Below are 21,564 nucleotides of genomic sequence, written 5' to 3'. Positions count from 1 at the left end.
CAGTTCCCTCTAATCAATGGTGACCCGACCAAGATAGTAGAGCCATAGGACACTCATCACCACGTTGGTTTCTAACACATCAACCACAAAGAATGATCCATCACCAAATAGTTCCCCATGGTCACTATCAATGCGAGAACATATCGGGTGCACTGCATAGTCCTGTCCCCTGGCACCAGGACTGAGAACCCCTCGAACTTCGATGTAGTGGTGCCCCACCTCTAGACCATCTGAGCATCAATGAAATTGTGGGTGGCCCCACTTTCTGCTAAAACAAAGACACGTTGTCCCTGCACGGTGCCTTGAATCCTCATATTCAAAAACTTGGGAACTCCATGCAAAGAAGCAAGGACTCCCTCGGTGCGAAAGGTGCTCCCTCGGGTGGTTATGGTGTTGGTGGTACCCTCTCTGCCAAACCCTCGTTATCTCCCCAGCCAAACTCCAACTCCACATCATCCTCCTGATCACTATTCGAGAGGACCTTGATATAGTGGCCCTTTCAAGTTGTGCACCAGTGGCTTGGTGCCCATGGCTCCTGACAAGTAAAACATAGTTTCCTCCTCCGGAGGTCTCTCTTGGTCTCATCCAACTGTCCACGCCCCTGGGTTGCTCATTGTGGTGGGGGTCTAGTGTCACCCTCCTTTTGTGGGTAGGAAGTCCATGATGGAAAGGGTGCTCTGGTCTTGGTGATTGCCCCTTGCAAATCTCTAGCACAAGTCATCGCCTCCTACAAGTTCGAGGGCCTGTGTGACTTCACCAATCCACACATTGGTTCCAATAACCTCTCTATGAAAGTGTACACCCTCCTAGCCTTGGATAGGTATGGCACCATAACTGAAACCCTCAAAACTCTGATATGTAATGCTTCGGGTGGCTGGTCTGTCTAAGTTGGGTCAACTCCCTGAAGTGAGCCTTCGGGTCCCTCCTATCAAAGCATTCCACCACTCTACATTTGAAGTACTCATAAGAGGTCACGCTGGCATGCCCCAATGTGGACAAGCCATGAAACCACCACTCATGCGCTTCACCCTCCAAGTGCAAGGAAGCCATTTTGATGGCTTCCACCTTCGTCATCCTATTAAGCTAGAAATAAGTATCCAACTTCTCCACCCAAGCTCGAGTTGTGCACTTGGTAGAGCCATCATATGTGGATAAATACATCCTCCCAATGGTACGATGTAGCTCTAACTTCTGTGTACTCGGTCCCCCACTGTACCTTCCCTTCTCATTCTATTTGAGTTGTCAATAGTCTTTGAATGATAGGGTTGCTTTCAAATCTTCCCCCATGGCTTGCCACTCCCTGAAGAAATCTCCCATGGGTATCTAATCATCCAGTCCTCCATGCTCACTTGGTGTTGATGGTAGGAAAGCAGGCAACGTAGTTCTGGATGCTGGTAGGTGGGTGACCAGCAAAGGGTGGTCGTACTGTTGTGAGGCCCCTGAAGTCTCTCCAACTAGGAACTCGCGATGAAGGCCCTTGTCCCTATTATGTTGTTTGATTTCCTCCAGCATCTCTTTTTGTCCCCTAATCAAGTCATTCAAGGCCTTCAAGAGGTGATTGAATGTTGTTTCTTCCTTACTTCTTGGCTCCCCATTGTTAGCTATAACTACTATCTTCCCACATGCCTCCAGATCAGGTGTAATCTCCAACTCACTTTCCCTACTCCTATACCTCTGCCTCCAGTAAGTGATGTTCTACCTGTCCTCCTCGTTCATAGGAAAAGTCTCCCACGACTGAGCCAAGATCTAAGCTCTGATACCACTGTAATGTCCCAAACTAGGAAAAACAGTGATATGCAAAGCAAACAATGAATACAACACCAGAAAATTTAAACATTCAGTTCACACCCATGTAGAAACCAAAAATGATAACCAACTAAGCCATTTTATTAAGATATGGGAGCAATAGAACAACAATGTGGAAGAAGTGCACCTGGGCTTGCCTCAATGGCAAGCATGACAAATCTAAGGTGATAAAATGACAGACCGAGAATGTAGAATTAGCTTCTACAATGATGCCCTACACTGCTTATTGGAAAGATGTTGCTAGAAACCCCACCTCTTGTTCTCATAAAATTATACCAAATTAACCCCAAGCTGCTCAAACAAAACCCACCAAAACCCTGAAAGGGTTTGGCCTAGTTTTGACCCCGAATATTCGGCCGCCAAGTACCACATCCTCCTCCAACTACTGGAAAGTACGGCCTATCTGCAACTCCAAAAATAGCCCTCCAAATCACCCCAAAAATGTTGAGATAAACCTCCCCAAACTTCCCCTTATCTCTCCCCAGCAAATGCTTGCCCCACAACTTGACCCCCAGGCTCCCACGCGTGCCAGTGAGAGGCTTCTGCGCTAGCCCTAAATGTTGTAAGTTGTACTGCTCTCAAGTAGCAAGCTCTTGTTCCAAAACTTCTCCCAAAGGCTAGTGTCCCACTGAAACTCCTTTCCCAAAATTCTCCCGACAATTGTACCCCAGAAGACCCTTTAAACAACTCCCACATATTCCCTTCCTGCGTCCTCCTGCAATACGCACTAGGTGTGTAATAGTTGAGCATTATGATTTGAATCCTCTCAAACACTCCTCCAAAATGGTAGAATGGAACCTCGCTAGGGCGGCACTCCTAGTACACCGAAGAGAGGATGAGTTCTCCACTTGGACAACTCGTTGCTAAGCAGCAAGTGACCCAGCTAAGCAGCTTGAGAAACCAAAGTGAATTCGATAGGCAAAAGATACCAAATGAGGCTAAGCCTCCTCTATTTATAATTCGTGGGCCTTCTTTCCCCACGTGGGCCCCTCCATCTAGCCTCTACTTCCCTCCTTGGCTATTTGAACTTTTTCCTTAGGCAAGTGTGTGTTTCTTCATGTGGGTGGCCCCCACGCTTCATTAACCAAACATTACGGCCCCCTTTCTCCTCCTAAGTCATTTTCCCAAAATCTTGTGGGTCCCATGGCCTCCAAAAATGTCAAAATTGTGGAAAATGAACCTGTGACAAATTAATTTACGAAAGAACATTACACCATAATTTTCAGCATTCTCACATTTGTTGAGTAGTATACACCCTCCTACTTGATCTCCAGCCACACATCCTTTTTTAATCACTGATACGTTGAAATCTCAAGCTCATTTGGGCATATTTAAACACTAGTCTTTCTGAGTCAATAACAACTTAGAAATGTCCCACTCCAGGAAGATTACGACCCCTTGTTCCCTTCAAACTTGATCTGGATATGAGGCAGTAACTCAACCCTGTTCTGGTGGTTATACACTCAGGCTTCAGCATTAAACAAGCAACTCGGCCTTTTTGGGACAAATAAAATTTTGACCCCTACAACATAAGAATTTCGGTCTCTGAACAAAATTTGGCCTCCACAGCTCCGGATTTGGCCCCTTTAATAAAATTTAGGACTTGGCCAATATTTGTCCCCTTTATAGATAAAAATTTAGTTCTTGGCCCCCTTTTGTAAAGAATAAACAGAATAATGTGGCCAAATTAATAATATAAAATTTTCCTTTGAGGATTTTCTTTATGGAGAATATGGTCAAACATTTAGTATGCAAGAGACAATTTGGTGAACAGTAATAGATCAAAACTTGATTAGTTTGTTGAGAAAATAATAAATTGATAAACCTGGCCTTTTGAGATAAAAAAGATTTCCCAATAGTGAATATTCAATCCTCGACAAATAACCCATGAACTTGGTTGAAAATTGATCTTCAGGAATAATATGGCAAATTCGGCATCACTATGATTTAGACCCACAGCTGGCCAAAATCATGCCTTGATACCACCATAGTATTCTTAACGGAAAATCAACATTAGCTACCAAAACAATGTACTTGAACAACAGTTAAAAAGAAATAACAGCAGTCACACATTCAACACACAAACGAGCCAATAAACCTTTGAGCCATTTTATTAAATTTGGAGTCTAAGTACATAAATGAGAAGGAACAACGGAACCTGGGTTTGCTAAGCATGCTGAGAAAAACCCATAAATGTGTTGCTGTCCCAAGCGATGGAAATCTCAAAATGGCCAATGTAGATGACCCAAAAATAAATTGTCGTTGGCTGATTACAGGAATAGTGATTTTTGCTCTGACTATTGCCCAGATCAACCTGAAACTTAACTCACAAACTCCTCTCCAAAATCTCAAAAACCCAAAAAGGGTTTTTCCCAGAACCTGGAAGTGAGAGACCCCACCAAATATATTTATGGCCAGCTGAGAAGCTAAAGCGGCCCTCTGCAAGAAATGATACTGTAACAACCCATCTCAAATCACGAGCAACATGGCAATATTAGCATGCATGTGAGGCATGCATATGGTAGCTACATATGCATGCATCATATACATTGCACTAGTATATATATATATATATATATATATATATACACATCGACTATATATCGACTATTCATGCAGAATGTCTAAATATGAGATAAATGAATTAATTATCAAAAGGTGTAAATTAAATACCTAATTCTCGTAAATGGAAGAAATATACACTCAGTAAGAAATATAGTTGAGTTTATTCATATGTTACATATATAACCCAAAATGTGTACTAATAAACTAAACCCATAAACCTTATGATTAAACTTGACATTTTATAAAACATAAAATAAATTGTAATATTTAAAATCATCATGGTCTTATACTATTTTATAAAATAAAGTACCAACTGTCATAATTAATATGACACCATTCGATATGGTGAGGATCTGATTCAATTAAAGGTAGATATCATGACAAAGCAGCCACCGCCTAACAAAATCTTATCCTTCCATTAAGGCGGTGAACAGATGCGTAGAGAGGGAGGAACCTCTGCTATTTAAAGGGAGGAAGGAGGATTCCAAAGGGGGGGTTCGATGCCTGTGGATGGGGAAGGTGGTATTCACTGTGAGTGGAAAAACTGAACCGGGTGCTGTTGAAGGAGGAAGGAGAGGAAATTTATCCATACTACTTAAAAATTCGGAACTACGGAACTATTGAGCCTTACTTGTTTTGGAGTCTCTGGGCACGGGGGAACGGTATGCATCGGTTGAGAAGCATACTGGATTGAGTATCTAGGTATACTCGGTTTGGCTGGGTGGTTTTGGTCATTCGGTAACGAGAGAAGTTCTGCAGCATCCTCATCGCAACAGCCGTAGCAGATCAGGTAAGTACTCCATCAAATCAATTAAATACAGTTTCACAGTTTCAGCAATCTTTACAGTTTCAGCAATCTTTACAGTTTCACAGTTTCAGCTATCTTTACAGTTTCACAGTTCAGTAATGGCCCTTAACTCAGTACGGCCATTACATATGGTATCGGAGCTGGTTCAACTTTCGGACCTGTTAAGTTTGTTAAAAGATTTAAATTTATCAAAATAAGGTGGTGGTAAAGCCATTTAAATCATGCATTCAATAATAAATCTGACTGAAACTGTCTGTTAGCACTCTGCAAAACGTTAGGTAACCAGAACTGTAAGCTATTAATTACAAAGTAATCCAGAAACTGTTGTTTTGCAATCATCTAAGCAATACTGTTATGCTTCTCCAAAATATTTTCCTACACAAGTTGTCATGGACTGTGATCTAAATTATTGCGATCTGAGCCTTCTGGACTGAGATACGAAGCTACTATGATAAATTCAAAGTGGTGCAAAAATCATCTCCTTGACAATGCGGCAGTAGTTATGTTTCAGACAAATTTATATGATGCAAATTGGTGCCAGAACAGTCCCAAAGCTTATATCTCCTAAAATAAGGCACTGATTGCTTATGCAATTGAAGTTTTCAGAATTCTGGAATTGCTTTATAACAGTAATATATTGCAGAGAGGAATATGTAAGAGAGCACATTGTTGCACTATTCATCCAGCCATTATTAATAGAATGAATGATCACCGGGACTACACAGGAGGTGGAGGAGCAATAGAAAATCCCAACTCAGATGGCTGCTCATTGAAAAGCCGAATCCTTGTTGGTGGGTTGGGAGCTTCAGTCACGCCCAATGATTTGGAGGCAACGTTTTCCTCACTGGGTCGGGTGCATGGCGTGGAAATCATCCGATCAAATGATCGTAACTTCGGTTATATGGATTTTGAACCATTCTCAGACAAGGCTCTCAGCAAGCTTTTCAGCTCGTATAATGGATGCGTCTGGAAAGGAGGGCGATTGAGACTGGAAAAGGTCAAAGAACATTATCTAGCTCGGTTGCGTCAGGAATGGGCTGCAGAAGGTGCACCATCAGCAATCATCACTGCTGAAGCCGATACAAGCACAACCTCCAATACACCCGATAAGAGAATACAAATGTTAGCAGAGAAAGGTGGATTAAGGATGTTTTTCCCAAGACTGAAGAAGGACTGCGAATTTAACTAAAGAATGGGCATAAGGCTCGCGATTCCCAGGTGATGAAACTGGCGTGCAAAGCTCCTGGCAATGGATGGATTGAAGATCTGGGCGGATCACAAATGATGTCTCCGCCATTGAATTTTGCGGTCAGACCAGTTTTATTGGGACGGTGGTGTCTTGTTCACTAGGACGGCTCTGTCTGGTGGACTGCTGCGGGATTCAAGTAAAACGTCACATTCAAACCCTTGCGTTGGAGGAAGGTTGCCGCTGCCATTTTTCGAATAAGATATCAAACGACAGAGGCTTCTTTTAACCGCAGCACCCCTGCTTCGGACGCTATTAGAGCGAGGAAGATGGAGACGATCGATTACAGGAACAAGCACATCCTCGCCCTATGGCTCGCGTCGGAACACTACCTTGCAGGATTCTGGCTGCTGAGCATGGTAAACAATGGAAACGAAGAGAACGGGACAAGTCAAGAGATCGATGATAAAACATAGCAGCACCCAAATCTGGCGTTCGTGATGTGATGGAAAACATAAGGATAATAGACGGTTTTGGAGACAGCTTAAATAACATGTCTGCCGGAGAGCAATTATACATGAAGGTTCGCAAAAGCCAGTAGCCACGTTGCTCACACATCGTTTCTAAACATCCGACGCGTCGAAACTCATTTCTCAGGGGGCGTTGGTGTCAAACGATGATATTAATTGCTTAAACCTTTGACGTATGTTAACCACCGGCCGATAAAGGAGTATGCGGTGGTGTAACGGTGGAGCGCTCTCGGGCCTTCACCGCCTTTATAAAATCTGACCCACGTGAATTTAAAGGTGGGCAGGTGTTGACTGATAAGTTTGGACTCGACCGCTATGGAGTTTTTAATTATTAGAAGAATAAGAAATGTATTAATGGAAATGACAGTTCCCCATCCGGACTTGTTCTGCAAAAAAATTGGGCCTGATTTGAATTGTTCCTGGATCGATCGAAAACAGTCAACTCGGGAGACTCCGTCTCGGCCGCAGACAGTGTTTTTAAAACCGGAACCGGTGACCGGACCGGTCCACCTAATGAACCGGTTTACCGACTGGAACCGGTCTAACCGGGACTGGTTTGGTCTAAACGAACCGGTTTTAGAAAAATACATTAAATAATTATTTTTTAATGAAAAAAACTATTTTTAAGATTTAAAACCATGATTCCAAGCCAATAGAGACAAAATATGCAAAGATTGCTCATTGATATACCATGTAAAGCCTTAAAGGTGAATATATCAAAATGGCACCGAGTGCAATACATATCATCGACAAAATACATAAGCAATGAGGCTCTAAATGGCCACTAGAGTGCAAAAATAAAGCCTACAAACTATGGGGCCAGTGGCCTACTACAAGACTTCAGTCTAGACTCTACATATATGATAATAGTAATACTATAATAGTGATCAACATTATCACTTGAAGTTGAAACTTCTCATGAGTCTCAGTCATCATGATCAAACTCAGTTGGTTGAGTCTCGACTCCCAAACTGTGTAGCCACAAACTTCTCTATTGGTTCAGTGACTTGAGTCTCAAACTTCTGAAGGTATTCTGCCCTAATATGCCCTATTATTTCATTTGGTGCTCCACATGGCTTTACATGGCCTCCTATCCCAGCCAAGTGTTGCTTGAACCTGTTAATACCCCCTCCTTGAATGGATTTTTGGCAATATTTGCAGATCATTTTGCCATCAATCATATCACAATGAGCCCATGCAGTATCTTCGGCTTTTGGAGGCATGATGACTCCCTGGATGGTAGATCACAGAAGTGAGAAGTTTATAACACAAAAAAAAAAATTCATGGACAGCAGACTCAAATGAGGAATTATCAAGTGCAAATCCTTACCTGGAAATGCAAACTAGCTCCCTTAGCCTCCTCTTGAAGATGGCAACTCCACTGACAGCTACACACTATCTCCAAAATAGCTCCAACTCCAACTCCAAGATGACTACTTCAGCAAAAACTCCACACTCTCCAAGCTCACAAACAAACTCACAAACACTCCAAATCAGTTGTGTGAGACAAATGAGAGTGAGAGGGGTCTCTTATAGCAAGTGTGAGGGTGCTTTTGGAGGGAAAATACCTTTCCCTCACCCCCAAAACCCCTAAACCACAAAACCACAGTGCTTTTTGTCATAATTCGGCGGGCTGTCCATAAACCGGCCGGTTTAGGACGGAACCGGCCGGTTTGCTACAAACCGGCCGGTTCCGCCCTAAACCGGCCGGTTTTGACCGGTTAGGGCCAGATTTCGGTCACATGAGGCATCTAACCCGGTTTTTAGGCCGGTTCGGACCGGCCGGTTAGACCGGTTACCGGTTTTTGTGGCCGGTTTTTAAAACTATGGCCGCAGATGACAAGCTCTATTCTTGGACCAGGCATTGCTCAGCTCGATCTACACGGAACATGTCGCGGTAATACTTTTTAAAGCCAATGCGATCCTTCGATTCTGGATCTCACCTAACCTCTAGTGGATGTCATTTGCACCGACTCTGAAGAAGCTTGTTTGATTGAGCAATTTGGTGCTAAGCTAATTATAAGCAATAAATTGAAATCGCGATTTTGCTGATTTGATTTGCGAGATCCAGAGAAGCTTATGTTTGGGAAATTGAAGAAACAATAATACCTTGGTAAATGAGATAAAATTGGTCGAGGGGAATTTTGATTCAGGGGATTGAACAAGCTCAGCCTTTTCGGATTGAAATTCGGTATTTATCGGGTCATTAGGTTATGTTTTGTTTTGGAGAAGTGGTAGTGTGAGTAAAGCTGGGGAGCATTGTTCAGGGGAAACTATTGACTGAGTCATCGTGCAGTGTATGAGCTCTGGTTTGATCTCACGGGGAGTTTCGGTGGATGGTTAACGTCGAGGGACTTCAAATGTTATATCGGTACTACGAGCAGGGAAATCAATGAAATGGGTTTCGCTGCTTAAAGCTAAGCTGCAGTACCCAGAGGCAAAGATGAATTGGAGTTGGCAATGAAGAGAGAATACATGTTTACTATGCACATGGCGAGGACAATCCCAAATTTGTTCGTAGGAGTTATTGGTTACTTGATAGAGCATATGAGCACATTGTCCTTGTACATTATCGAGAAGTATCAGAGGTTAATACCAAAAGCAGTATATCACCCCAAGGAGGTAGAACTACAATGGGTACCTCACATTTATCAAATCGGATTTGTAAGCCATTATGTTACCAATGACCCCAGAAAATTCAAGTTCAAGTTCAGGTTACTCTGAGAAACCTGCTTCATGGATATCCTCTGAGGAGCTTGATTCTGGGGATGATGCTTCTACATATACGCATCTAATGCAAGCTTCAGGCTTCAAAACTCCTGGTAGTGATGGAGTTCCTCCACTGGATAATGTAAATAAGGCAGGAAATCTTGATCCTGGAAATGCTGGCATGAGAATTCCTGAAGATTTGACAATTCATCAAATTAATACATTGGATTGGGAGGATTTGGTTGAACCACAGGGTTGTCTTGAAGGAATTTACTATGAAAATAGAACACAACCCAATAAGAAACCTCTTCCAAGCGGGCAGTTCAAAGCTGGTGACATGCTGAACACTACTGTAAATGGCATTGGTGCCAATTTGCCCATTGATTATTTGCAACATCGAGGAAAAGTATTCAATACTGGGAAATTGGAATTGATTTTAAGGAGCTTTTGTAGTTTGAATCAAAGGACGAAGGGTGTTGACATATTGAAGCCTGAAGGGAAACTGACCCAATACCACGGATTGAGTTTCTTCAGATTACAAGTGTTCTTCTGATGAGTTTTTCAGACAAAATGAAAGGGTGGCTAAGATGCCTACTACTATGCCTTAGATTGTCTATCACCTGATATAGATGTATCACCTATTGGTCCAGCTCTTGGAGGTTTCCTTGTGCAGGTACTTATAATTACTAAAAGGGAATGTTTAGTTTATTAATCTTGGTGATGAGGGGCATGTTTCACAAATAGGTACATCTTCAATTCAGTTGGGTTTGAATTTTATATGTGATAAGGGGAATTAAGTTAAGTTGCATGCAAAAAGATACTCATCTACATATGCTGGATATTTTGAAATAACCTTGTTGACAGGGGACTGAAGCTAAGTTGCTTGGAAACTAAAAACAGGCCTCTATAGTTCTGTAGTATATTTAGGGTGCTTTCTGTTCAGAATCCAGATGGCTTCATTCCCATTTCAACATTGGTCCTTATCCTCTTGCAACACTGTAATTTTGTGCATTCTTGTATTTAATGTCTTAATAATGTATTTGAAAGGAAGATTTTACCTTTCTTGATGGATTGATTTCTCGCTATTTAAATAGATTATGATATCTATAGTTAGGGTCTAGGTTGCATGAAAAGTTGAAATGGATACCGATATGGATCTGGATCCAAATAGAGATACACCAATTTTTTTGAACCATTTGACTGTGATACAGCTAGGATATGGCATATATATAATATATACACACACACATCAAAAAAATATTATGAATCAGAAACATAGAAAATTAAATTATAAAACTGTTCATCAGTTTGAAAATATAACTAATAATATTAGCCTTTAGGACATGATTCCATGCTGGATACAACCATAACAACCCACAGGGTTTAGGTATTGTTTCTTATACCATTTTCACTTGGATCCCCATGTAATCTAATCAGAAAAAAGGGTCAGAATGTAATATTCCTGATGGACATATACAGCACTAAAGGGCTTCTTTGATAAAGGCGCTAAATGCAGCTGTCAGCGTGCTGAACTTTAAAACTATTTTGGAAATTCTTATGGGGACATCATTTATTATCCTTATTTTGCTTGAGGTGAATTGCTTTTGCTAAAACTGATAAGTACCTACTCCTCATTCCTTGTACCAGACTCTCTTAAAATAAGACTCAGTTTTGAATTATAAGAATCACTGTGATGGCTTCGATATTTACTTCTATTTTAGACAGGATTATTTCTTAGTGTGAGCTTACCATTAATTGAAAACCCAGCTCTTACAATTGAAAAGAATATATGTTGTATATATAAAGGGCATAGAAGTGTGTACTAGACCAAATTGGAGTTTTACGATCTACTGATTAGATGTATTTGGGAATGACTTCTATTCCTTAATCTTAGTGTCATGTGCTGAAAAGTATACACAATATTTCCTAAATTATGCACTGTATAAGGTCAATACATGTAGTTTTGTGCTTCTGTACTTCAATTCGAAATCCCTGTTTTTAAATAAACTAATCCCAAGTATACCTAAGGTGAAACTGAATAGTCCATTGAGCAAATTTTGACTATCTTGAGGTGGCATGAAGAAATCAGTATATATATATATATAGAGAGAGAGAGAGAGAGAGTCTGCAGTTCCATGCGAAAGGTCTTGACTGCCTCCCTAGGGATTTAAGATGTAGAATGGGCCATATCTATATGTTTCATATCTGAAAACTGAGAATAATGGAAGGAGAATGAAGAAATATAACAGATTTCTTCAATATTCACCTGAATATATCAGAAAGCAAGAACAAATTTGATTGGGAAACTATATCGACGAATACAAATGTAGAAAATTGTAGATTAAAAGAGAAAGGGACTCAAATACCAAGGATGCTGTGAATTGGGATGCAGTCAGATATGCTGATCTTGAAGATACTGCAGATGCCATCAAGGACCGAGGGATGAACAACGTTCTTGCAGGAAGAATAAAACGGTTTCTTGAGATGCCTCACACAGACATTGGCAGCATTGATCTAGAGTGGTTGAAGGATATTCCACCTGATGATGCAAACTGGCCTTTCCTGCTGATGATAATATGGACGAGATTAACTCCTTGAAGAGTTGAACGAAAAGGAGTTGACTTATTCTCTAGAGATAAGTACTTTCTTGAATGTTTTGATATTATGCTTTTAATTATTATTAGTCTCTTGTAATTGTAAATTTGGCTTGGATGGATTCGTTTTACTATTATTTATACTCCAGTGACAATCAAGTGGTAATGATGTTTATATTCTTACAAACTTCTAAATATTCATTTTGTTTAGTCATCCTCCTTTATAATTACTAGGGGACTCACTCCTCAACCTGTCTTCTTCTATCTTGCATAGAAACCACAAGTTGTTGAATGGTTAGAATCTGCTCTTGCCTTTTATAATCAATGGTGCTCTGTAATGATATATTCTTCACTGTTGGATTGACGCGATTTAGGAACATCTTTAACAATTGTTTGAAGGCTAGTTCTGTTGTTGCATGCCTACCTCATACATGAACAGAACCATCACATAAACCTTAAACCTCACACATTCTACTGCTGGTGCATTTGAATACAGTTAATACAGTCTTTTGTTATTGGCTCCTGTAGTTATTGTTCGGGACATTTCAATCTCTAAGATATTTTGCTGAGATGTGATGAAAATTCTACTCTACTACAAACTCGTAGATATTCCTCCTTAATAATTGAGTTTGTATAAAGTTCTTCTATGAGACCTTTCTTCAAGTTCGTATGAAAACTTCTGTAGGTGTTTTCTTAATAGTTTTTACTTCAGAAAATATATATATACTGTGGTCAAATAACATTCAATGAGGCCTCTAAAGAGTCACATATAATATCTTCCTTACTCAAAATTACCCCAGCTGTTATACATAATTTAGCCATGTTATTATCAATACCACAGTAAAAGATGTAGAATTCCCTCCTGTATATTCTCTTAGTTCCTAATAAATTTCTGAGTTTTGTGTAAAGGTTACAGTGATCCCTTCTTTTTTTTTTTTTTTGTGCACATCAGCTGTTATCTGTTAGCTGTAGGTAAACAGTTTTCCACTATACTTCCAGTTAAATGATAACAGAACCAGCCAATTGAGCTCAAGCGGTTATATATACCATTCACAATTATTCAACCAGGAATACACTGCTACTAAACACCGTGTGATGAGGAACTAACTCAGAATTGCATCAGCCATTAACTCATTCATATAGAGGCATATAAATAATTGGTATAATGCATAGAACTTAAGTTCGGACCCTGGAATGTACGCTGGCAAAGGATCTGGAAACAGTAATTCACTTGGCATGAATATCAACTCCTGGGTAGTGAAACAGTCAATAGGATCGGATACTACGCAACATTCAGACCTAATTTAGCAATAAGATAAGTGATGAATACAACCTGAGCAAAGGTTCCATGAGCATAAATTCAACCCATAGGGCCAAGGTATTGAAAGAGTACTACCATTTAAACATAGAGCATTGTTCGGTGTATTATTGTTAAAGGAAATGTTGAGTTCAAAATATGTTCCCCAAATGTGTTGCATACCATACTTGAGCTAGATATTTCAATCAATTTATATATAAAAGAACACAACAAATAACAGTATTGTTAAAAAGAAGGAATTGAGATGTGTCTTTGCTAATGACTGTCCATATGATGCATTTTGTTACCAAGTAAGACAATAACCCAGGTAGTTGTTACTGGAGCAAACACATACAGATCAATGAAAGTTTGGAACATAACGATATGTGCTCGTAAGATCAAATATCAAGTGTCAGTTAGCAATTTAAAGTCATGAGTTTTATGCACAAACAATACACAAAAGAATGATTATATTGTAAATATGAAAGCTAATGACATGAATAGATTATGGCAAGGTATGTTATACTTTAGATGACATGTATGAAATATACATAAGCTATGTGTTTTTGAAAATATTAATGCACAAGTTACAAATGCATGGACAAGTGTTTATGATTGCAAATAAAATCCGTTACCAAAATGACCACGTGATGATAGAAACTTCAGAACAATTAAGGCCCAAAGAGATTCCATGATAGGGTATTAACCCTGATTCTACTGGGAGGGGTGGAGGTGTTGCCCACCGTTTATCCTCTAAAACCTGGGGTCATGGGAGGATTGTGCGAGTCACGCTCCCCTAGACGTGTGATGATGATTGCCGGATGCCTACTGGGAAATCAGGTCGATATAGTCGACGCTGCCATCCTTAGAGTTTATGCATGGTTAGGTCAGTATAGCTGACGCCATGGCATACTCCAGTAGAGGACGGATAGGATGGGAGCGGAAGAGATTAGGAAGGATAGGATGATTTTAGAATAGCTTGGGAACCTGGTTTGGGCAAGGCATGACCATTAAAATTAGAAATCTATCAGCGGTCAAAATCACAAATTTTAAAGTGTCCTCACGATCATAAATGAAAATTCAATCACATAATACAATCCTTACATACCCTAAAGGAATTATCAATATACTTTATAAACCCTTAACTTCGGGACGAAGTTCTTTTGAAGGAGGGGTGTATGTAACAACCCATCTCAAATCACGAGCAACATGGCAATATTAGCATGCATGTGAGGCATGCATATGGTAGCTACATATGCATGCATCATATACATTGCACTAGTATATATATATATATACACATCGACTATATATCGACTATTCATGGAGAATGTCTAAATATGAGATAAATGAATTAATTATCAAAGGTGTAAATTAAATACCTAATTCTCGTAAATGGAAGAAATATACACTCAGTAAGAAATATAGTTGAGTTTATTCATATGTTACATATATAACCCAAAATGTGTACTAATAAACTAAACCCATAAACCTTATGATTAAACTTGACATTTTATAAAACATAAAATAAATTGTAATATTTAAAATCATCATGGTCTTATACTATTTTATAAAATAAAGTACCAACTGTCATAATTAATATGACACCATTCGATATGGTGAGGATCTGATTCAATTAAAGGTAGATATCATGACAAAGCAGCCACCGCCTAACAAAATCTTATCCTTCCATTAAGGCGGTGAACAGATGCGTAGAGAGGGAGGAACCTCTGCTATTTAAAGGGAGGAAGGAGGATTCCAAAGGGGGGGTTCGATGCCTGTGGATGGGGAAGGTGGTATTCACTGTGAGTGGAAAAACTAAACCGGGTGTTGTTGAAGGAGGAAGGAGAGGAAATTTATCCATACTACTTAAAAATTCGGAACTACGAAACTATTGAGCCTTACTTGTTTTGGAGTCTCTGGGCACGGGGGAACGGTATGCATCGGTTGAGAAGCATACTGGATTGAGTATCTAGGTATACTCGGTTTGGCTAGGTGGTTTTGGTCATTCGGTAACGAGAGAAGTTCTGCAGCATCCTCATCGCAACAGCCGTAGCAGATCAGGTAAGTACTCCATCAAATCAATTAAATACAGTTTCACAGTTTCAACAATCTTTACAGTTTCACAGTTTCAGCAATCTTTACAGTTTCACAGTTTCAGCTATCTTTACAGTTTCACAGTTCAGTAATGGCCTTTAACTCAGTACGGCCATTACAGATACTATGGGTAATGGCCCCAATCTGTCTACTGGAAGGTCCTCCAAAAACTCTACCAATAAACTCCAACTGAACTGCAGCTAATAAGCACTTCTGTGAATTCTAGCTGAATTCACCAAGGGAAGAGATGGGTACTCACCCACTCTCACTAAATCACCCGAGAGTTTCCGTGATGGAGCTACAAAAGTTGGGAACCAGGTTCTCCAAACCTTACCAAAGATCGAATACATAAATCCAAGATGTCCCAATGATGTGATCCCCCACTCCTTTTATAGATTTGATGGGTCCCTCTCCAACCTTCTAGAGGTATCTTACTCTGTTATTTTATTTTCATTCTAGAAGATTTCCCCATTAGCTTTTTCTTAAGTAACTTTTTAATTTTAGTCACTTTTCCCCCTTTTAGGCCCCTTTTCTCCTATTAAGCACCTTTCCTATTTTTATCAATAAAGTGATTATTCAAAAATCACTTTTTAACCCCGGAAATGATTATTCGACCATCATACCTTCTCCGATCACTGGAAACCCATCCAACCCATCCACATCACAAGGGAAACTGAAAAACGGGGACATCACATAGTCAAGCTCTGTCAAAGTCTGTATTAATTTTGTTGGGAATTACTTTGGAACTAGTTGAATTTTTTACCAGTGGATTCAGTCTATAATTGTATTGTTAAATTATTGAATGATTACACTTGCACTTTGTCGTATCAGAAATATTCATTAAACGTTACAGCGTTGGAATAGAAGTATTATTTTCCTGAACAGAAGAAGAGTTTGGTTGAGAAAACCATACTTGTTAAGGAAAAAACCTAGGGCACAATTTCCCTATTATACTACAAGGTTTTCTCACAAAAATCAGATTTACTCATCTTCAAATTTCTTAATTTGTTTCACAACAATAAAATTCGAAGTTGATTAGAGGTTTCATACAATTCCAGACTTCTCAATTTCTATCATACTTTAATAGCAATGGTAAGATGTCTAATATGAGTAAGAATGTCATCCATAACAGCAAAAGTGAGTAGTGCAACATTTGTCTATTTATTCTTGTAATCCTACCTCTGGCTTTGAACGAAATGCTTGTACAGCAGCTTGGCGGTCCTTAGAAAGTGTACTCCCATCAATACGGACAAACTCGAGCCCTTTTTGACACACAGCTGCCTGATTACTCAGGAAACATTGCATCACCAATACAACAGAAAATTGTATGAGAACACAAATTTAATGCCCCTAAAAACACTTAAAAGTAGGCTACAATCTAGTTGATAATGTATTCTTATATAGCACCATAATAGTACCGTTATAACATTTAACATCTCAAATAATAGTAGTTCTTACATCCCAGCCTATGACGATTGATTATATATAAAAAAATGCTTAGAATAGTAAGTAAAAGGAACAGATGATGAATGACAATCCCTCATAAAAATGAAAACGGTAAACACCCTGAGTTGTTCTTTTCCATTGTTTATCATATAGAGAGCAATATAGTGAAGTGAAGGACTTCGTATTGCTATTCACCCTATGATTAATGACATAATGTAATGAAAAGAAAAAGTAGTTTAATTTAAGAATGGACAATATACACTGTTGACCACAAAAGAAGTGGAACTGTAAAGGACATTAAAATTTTGCTATATAAAAAGAACTCAGTTGTGAACATTGTAAACAGTCTAGACTCTACACTGAACGAGAACAGAATAAAAAGAAACAATATAGATACCTGTATTCCATCAAGGACTCTCAGATGATGACCAAAGACTACCATTTTTTGAGGACATAAGTCTTTATCCACAAGGTCCGTGTACTCAGAATCAGCAAAAAGAGGATGATTGAACAACCACTCCTGAAAGTTCCGAAGCTTTGCCAAGCCAACCTCTTGATGAGATAGAGTTTTGGACAACTTCTTTGGTTCTCCAGCGTCTGTAAAGCAATTACATCAAGAGATGTATAGTATTTTCCAGTAACAAAATTGTCATGGTGATCTTTTATATTACCAAGTATCTACACAAGGCTTCAAAGTGTCACAAATCTCACATACCAGAAAGGGATACAAAATAAAACAGAGAACGGAAACTTGAAAGGAATTTAAATTTTAAAGCGACATTCTAGTATCTAACAATGCAGATCTCTGAATTTCACCTAAATGTCTAAGTGTATACACAAAGTTTCTGACTTTCTCAAAATACAAGATTGAAATATTTAGTGAATCTGAGTCGTATGTTTCAAATTTCAAACAAGAGACAGCATATTCATGGACTTAAGAAGTAATGAAGATTCAAGCATTCAAGGTGTAACAAAACTCACATGCTAAGCATGGAATGCAGAAAGAAATAGGCAGAAAATTAGAAGGAATTTAAAGAAACATCCTAAGCATCTAACAATGCTGATCTATGAATTTCACCTAAAATTACTTAAGTGTATATACAGTGTCTCTACTTTTCTCAACATGCAAGAATGAGATAATACAACGTGAATCTGACAGGTATGTTTCAAATTTTAAACAAGAGACCAGATATTCATGGACAAGCTCTTTAAGGGAACCATTGCGTGCATTTGCACTATGCTATGCCTGAATGTACATCCAGCCTACAGTTGGTGTAAAGCAATTGTATTGAAGCAAACCTTTAACCTACATAATTGCTAAACACTAGACCACAGCGGAAGAGTTAAGGTCCAACCTTGCAGGTCTTCTGAATTTTCAAATTCACCACTTCCATAATCATTGTCATCATCTTCACAATCACATGAACCCTTACTAGTAAAGCCACAGTGGCAGACACTTTCACCAGCCCTTCTTTCATCCCCAGCAGTTGAAGCCTTTGCCAAAGAAATATCTGATGAAGTCAACATTAGTCTTATTACCTGCCTACGCTTTGGAGGTAGTTGTGCTAAAACATTTTGCTTCAGCCGTCTTACCTGGATAAACCCAAAAGAAGAATTGAAAACATGTTTAACCATTTTCTTCCTTCCAAGACTTTGAAGCACTCAAGTCTCAGTCTCTTGTAGTATGAAATTACAAGAAGCCTAAACACTCTTTCACATTTATATAATAGCTGGTAGTAAAATTATTAAACGGCTACTGAAGAAAGAAACATGATGAATAAAGCACAAAATATACTCCAAATCACTTTCAATCTGTATTAGGCGACTATTCAAACAAATGCAAAGGTGAAATGACTTATCTGGAATTTTAACTATTAAATTACCTTTAGGATATTGTCGTCTCTTGCTAGTAAAGAACTGAAGTGTTACTGAACTATAAATGAAAAAATGTAGTCATCCAGAACAACCACAGACTTCTTGTACTTGTCTTCTTGGACTGAGACACTAGGGTTCATCAGGAAGCCCTAAAGAGGGCATCTTTGTTGGTAACTTGCTTTTGTGAGACACTAAGAGTCAGTCTTGTCAAGAAGATGTCAAAGATGATGGTCTTTCTACAATGATTCATTCTTGTCTATTCCTGTGTAGAGATGTGATCAAAAAAAGCGTGTTGAAGAATAGGGCTAACGGATTTGGGGACTTGAAGATTAGGATTTTGAGATGAAACCCTAGGTTTACTTTAGTGAATAGAAGATGAGATGTCTCACTTTAGAAGACATGATTTGTGATACATGCTTGTTGGACATCCTTGGCATGAATTGGGGTTTCCAATGTTTTCCCTAGCTAGAGTTTTGGAGAGCCAGAGGAGTGTACCAGCCTTGTTAATATGTTATAAGGCTATAGTATGTACAAGAACTTCACCTTTATGAATACTAATAAAATTTCTAGCTGTCCAATAATAATCTGTCACCTAGTTCGAATTAAAATTCGAGTTGGATGACTTTGAAGTTCAATAAAAATTTGACAAGGAAAATTTTTTGAATAAAATTCGGCGTTAAATTCAACATACTAAGAAATATAAAAGTTTTAAAATAATATATAATAAATTAAAATTAAAATATATGTAACCAAATGCATAATAGAAATCAAAAATTCAAAATAGCATGATAGAACTGTATTTCACTGCAAATAAATTTGGCCAATTTGTGTATTCTGCACAAACACTTGTGTTTGGCGAATTTGTGATGTATCAATTCAGCTCTACTTCAGATTTGGCGAATTTCGAATTTTTACCTTGAAAATCAGCGAATGTGGTGACACAGATATTTATGTAAATTGTAAACTTGATTTTGAGCCATATATATCCTTCATGGCTTGTAATTTCCAACTCTAAATGTCTTGTTGATTGACATAAGTTAAGAGTGAATGTGTTTAAGGGATTTAACTTAGAATATAATTGCATATTTGTTGCTGTATTTACAGCTCTGATAAGTGTTTTCAAATCTGTTCTACGCACAGTAGACTGCCCCAGATGGTTGAAACTTATTGGAACACAATGGTATCTTATCTCTTCAATTGCCTAGTGGATTCGGATTGTTAAGAGTTGAAACATTGTTTGTTCTTGCTGCTGTATATTTAAATTGCACAACAGCCCTAAGGTAGAAAATTCACAAGGTTAATATCTGGAACACCTCTAGTTAAAGCAGTAAAATTTATGTTTTGCAATCTTTTCCCATATTTCCAAAAATCTCTAACGAGTGGCTGTATTTTTTTAATATTTCGCTAATGCTGACCTAGTATTTTTCTTGGGGCAGCACATTAACCCTAATGGATGTGTATAGTATGTTGACTGCTAAGTTGCACTTGGCAGATATATGAAGACTGACACAGAGTGTACTTCAAATTTTCCAGAGTTCAGAAGTCTGCAGGGCCTTCCAAGCGCATTCTCTCCTCTCTTTCTTCTTCAGTCCTCAGTTTCTGCAACCCTACGGAATATTGTATAAATCTCACTAGCATGATGAATAAAGCTATGTAACAGAGCTAGGATAATTGAGACATGATTAGCGAGTATCCCTGGAGTGTTTTTTTTACTTGGTTAATTATACTTTCTTTTCAGCGACGAATAATTTTCTAGGTTTTTCACTCACGGCATACTCCAAAGCAAGGGTGACGGCTTGAAGATCGTGCCTTAAGTCCATCTTAGTGTCTAGCATCAATGTATATTACCATGCTAGGTCATCTCTGAAATTTCGCAGATATTGACTAGGTCTAAGTAGGATTTTTTAATAATTTAATTAATTTCTATGTAAAGATGTAGATAAGTGGTCCTTAATGACCGTAAATAAATTAAACAGCTGCAGTTATTGTAAAGACTAAGAATAATTTTAAAGAGCTATTGTAAAGACTGTAAATGATTTTTTTTGAAATCAATATGAACCTGTTCTAAAATTACACAAAATTTACTCTGAACAGCATAAGAAATTTTTCATGAACCTGCTCTGAAATTTAACAATAAATTTCATATATCAAATTGAATGATTTGATGAGAAGTACCTACCTGATTTCCTGCGAACGAAGAGACTTCAGATTTGCTTCAGCTTTCGCTCCCGTTACCAAAAGACCGAAACCACCCAGCCAAACTGAGCAGAACCTCGCTTACTCAGTCCAGTAAGCTTCTCAGCTGAAGCAGACTGTTCCCCCGTGCCCAGAAACCTCAGAACAAGCAAGGCTCAATCGTTCCTCATGAACTCTGTGTAGCAATTTTCCTCCTCTTTCTCCTTTTTTGGTTTTTCCTGCCCCCCCCCCTAAAAAATCTTTCTACCTCTATATGTAGCCTTCCTTGGCGGTGATCGCTCTGTCCACCAGCGATCCCACTGCTTCCAATCGTATTGACACCTTTTCCCTCTATGTACGTGAGTCATATTCCTTTAAAGGTGTATTTATCTTATATTTAAGAATTTTTTTTGTTTGTTTAATTTAAATGCCTTAGGTTCATATTAAATACTTTATTTTGATTTAATTTATCATTT

At 38.7% G+C, this 21,564-nt stretch overlaps 1 protein-coding gene across 1 annotated transcript in view; it reads right to left on the bottom strand.

The window, feature by feature from the left end:
- LOC149205435 (SNF2 domain-containing protein / helicase domain-containing protein / HNH endonuclease domain-containing protein) overlaps window positions 1-21,564 on the bottom strand; it is a 460,346-nt gene that overhangs the window by 207,516 nt on the left and 231,266 nt on the right. The window contains exons 9-11 of the mRNA XM_089397405.1: window positions 18,394-18,631; window positions 17,436-17,635; window positions 16,772-16,873 (exon numbers count right to left, since the gene is read on the bottom strand). Coding sequence (XP_089253531.1) covers window positions 16,772-16,873; window positions 17,436-17,635; window positions 18,394-18,631 — 540 coding nt within the window. The remainder of the gene's footprint in view (window positions 1-16,771; window positions 16,874-17,435; window positions 17,636-18,393; window positions 18,632-21,564) is intronic.

This window comes from Pinus tabuliformis, chromosome 1_2 (genome assembly GCF_031772625.1).
Source record: "Pinus tabuliformis cultivar Carrire ecotype Pingquan chromosome 1_2, CPIR1, whole genome shotgun sequence".
In the NCBI taxonomy this organism is placed as follows: domain Eukaryota; kingdom Viridiplantae; phylum Streptophyta; class Pinopsida; order Pinales; family Pinaceae; genus Pinus; species Pinus tabuliformis.
The sequence above is the reverse complement of the archived record's forward strand: the minus strand, read 5'-3'. Positions and strand labels throughout refer to the sequence as shown.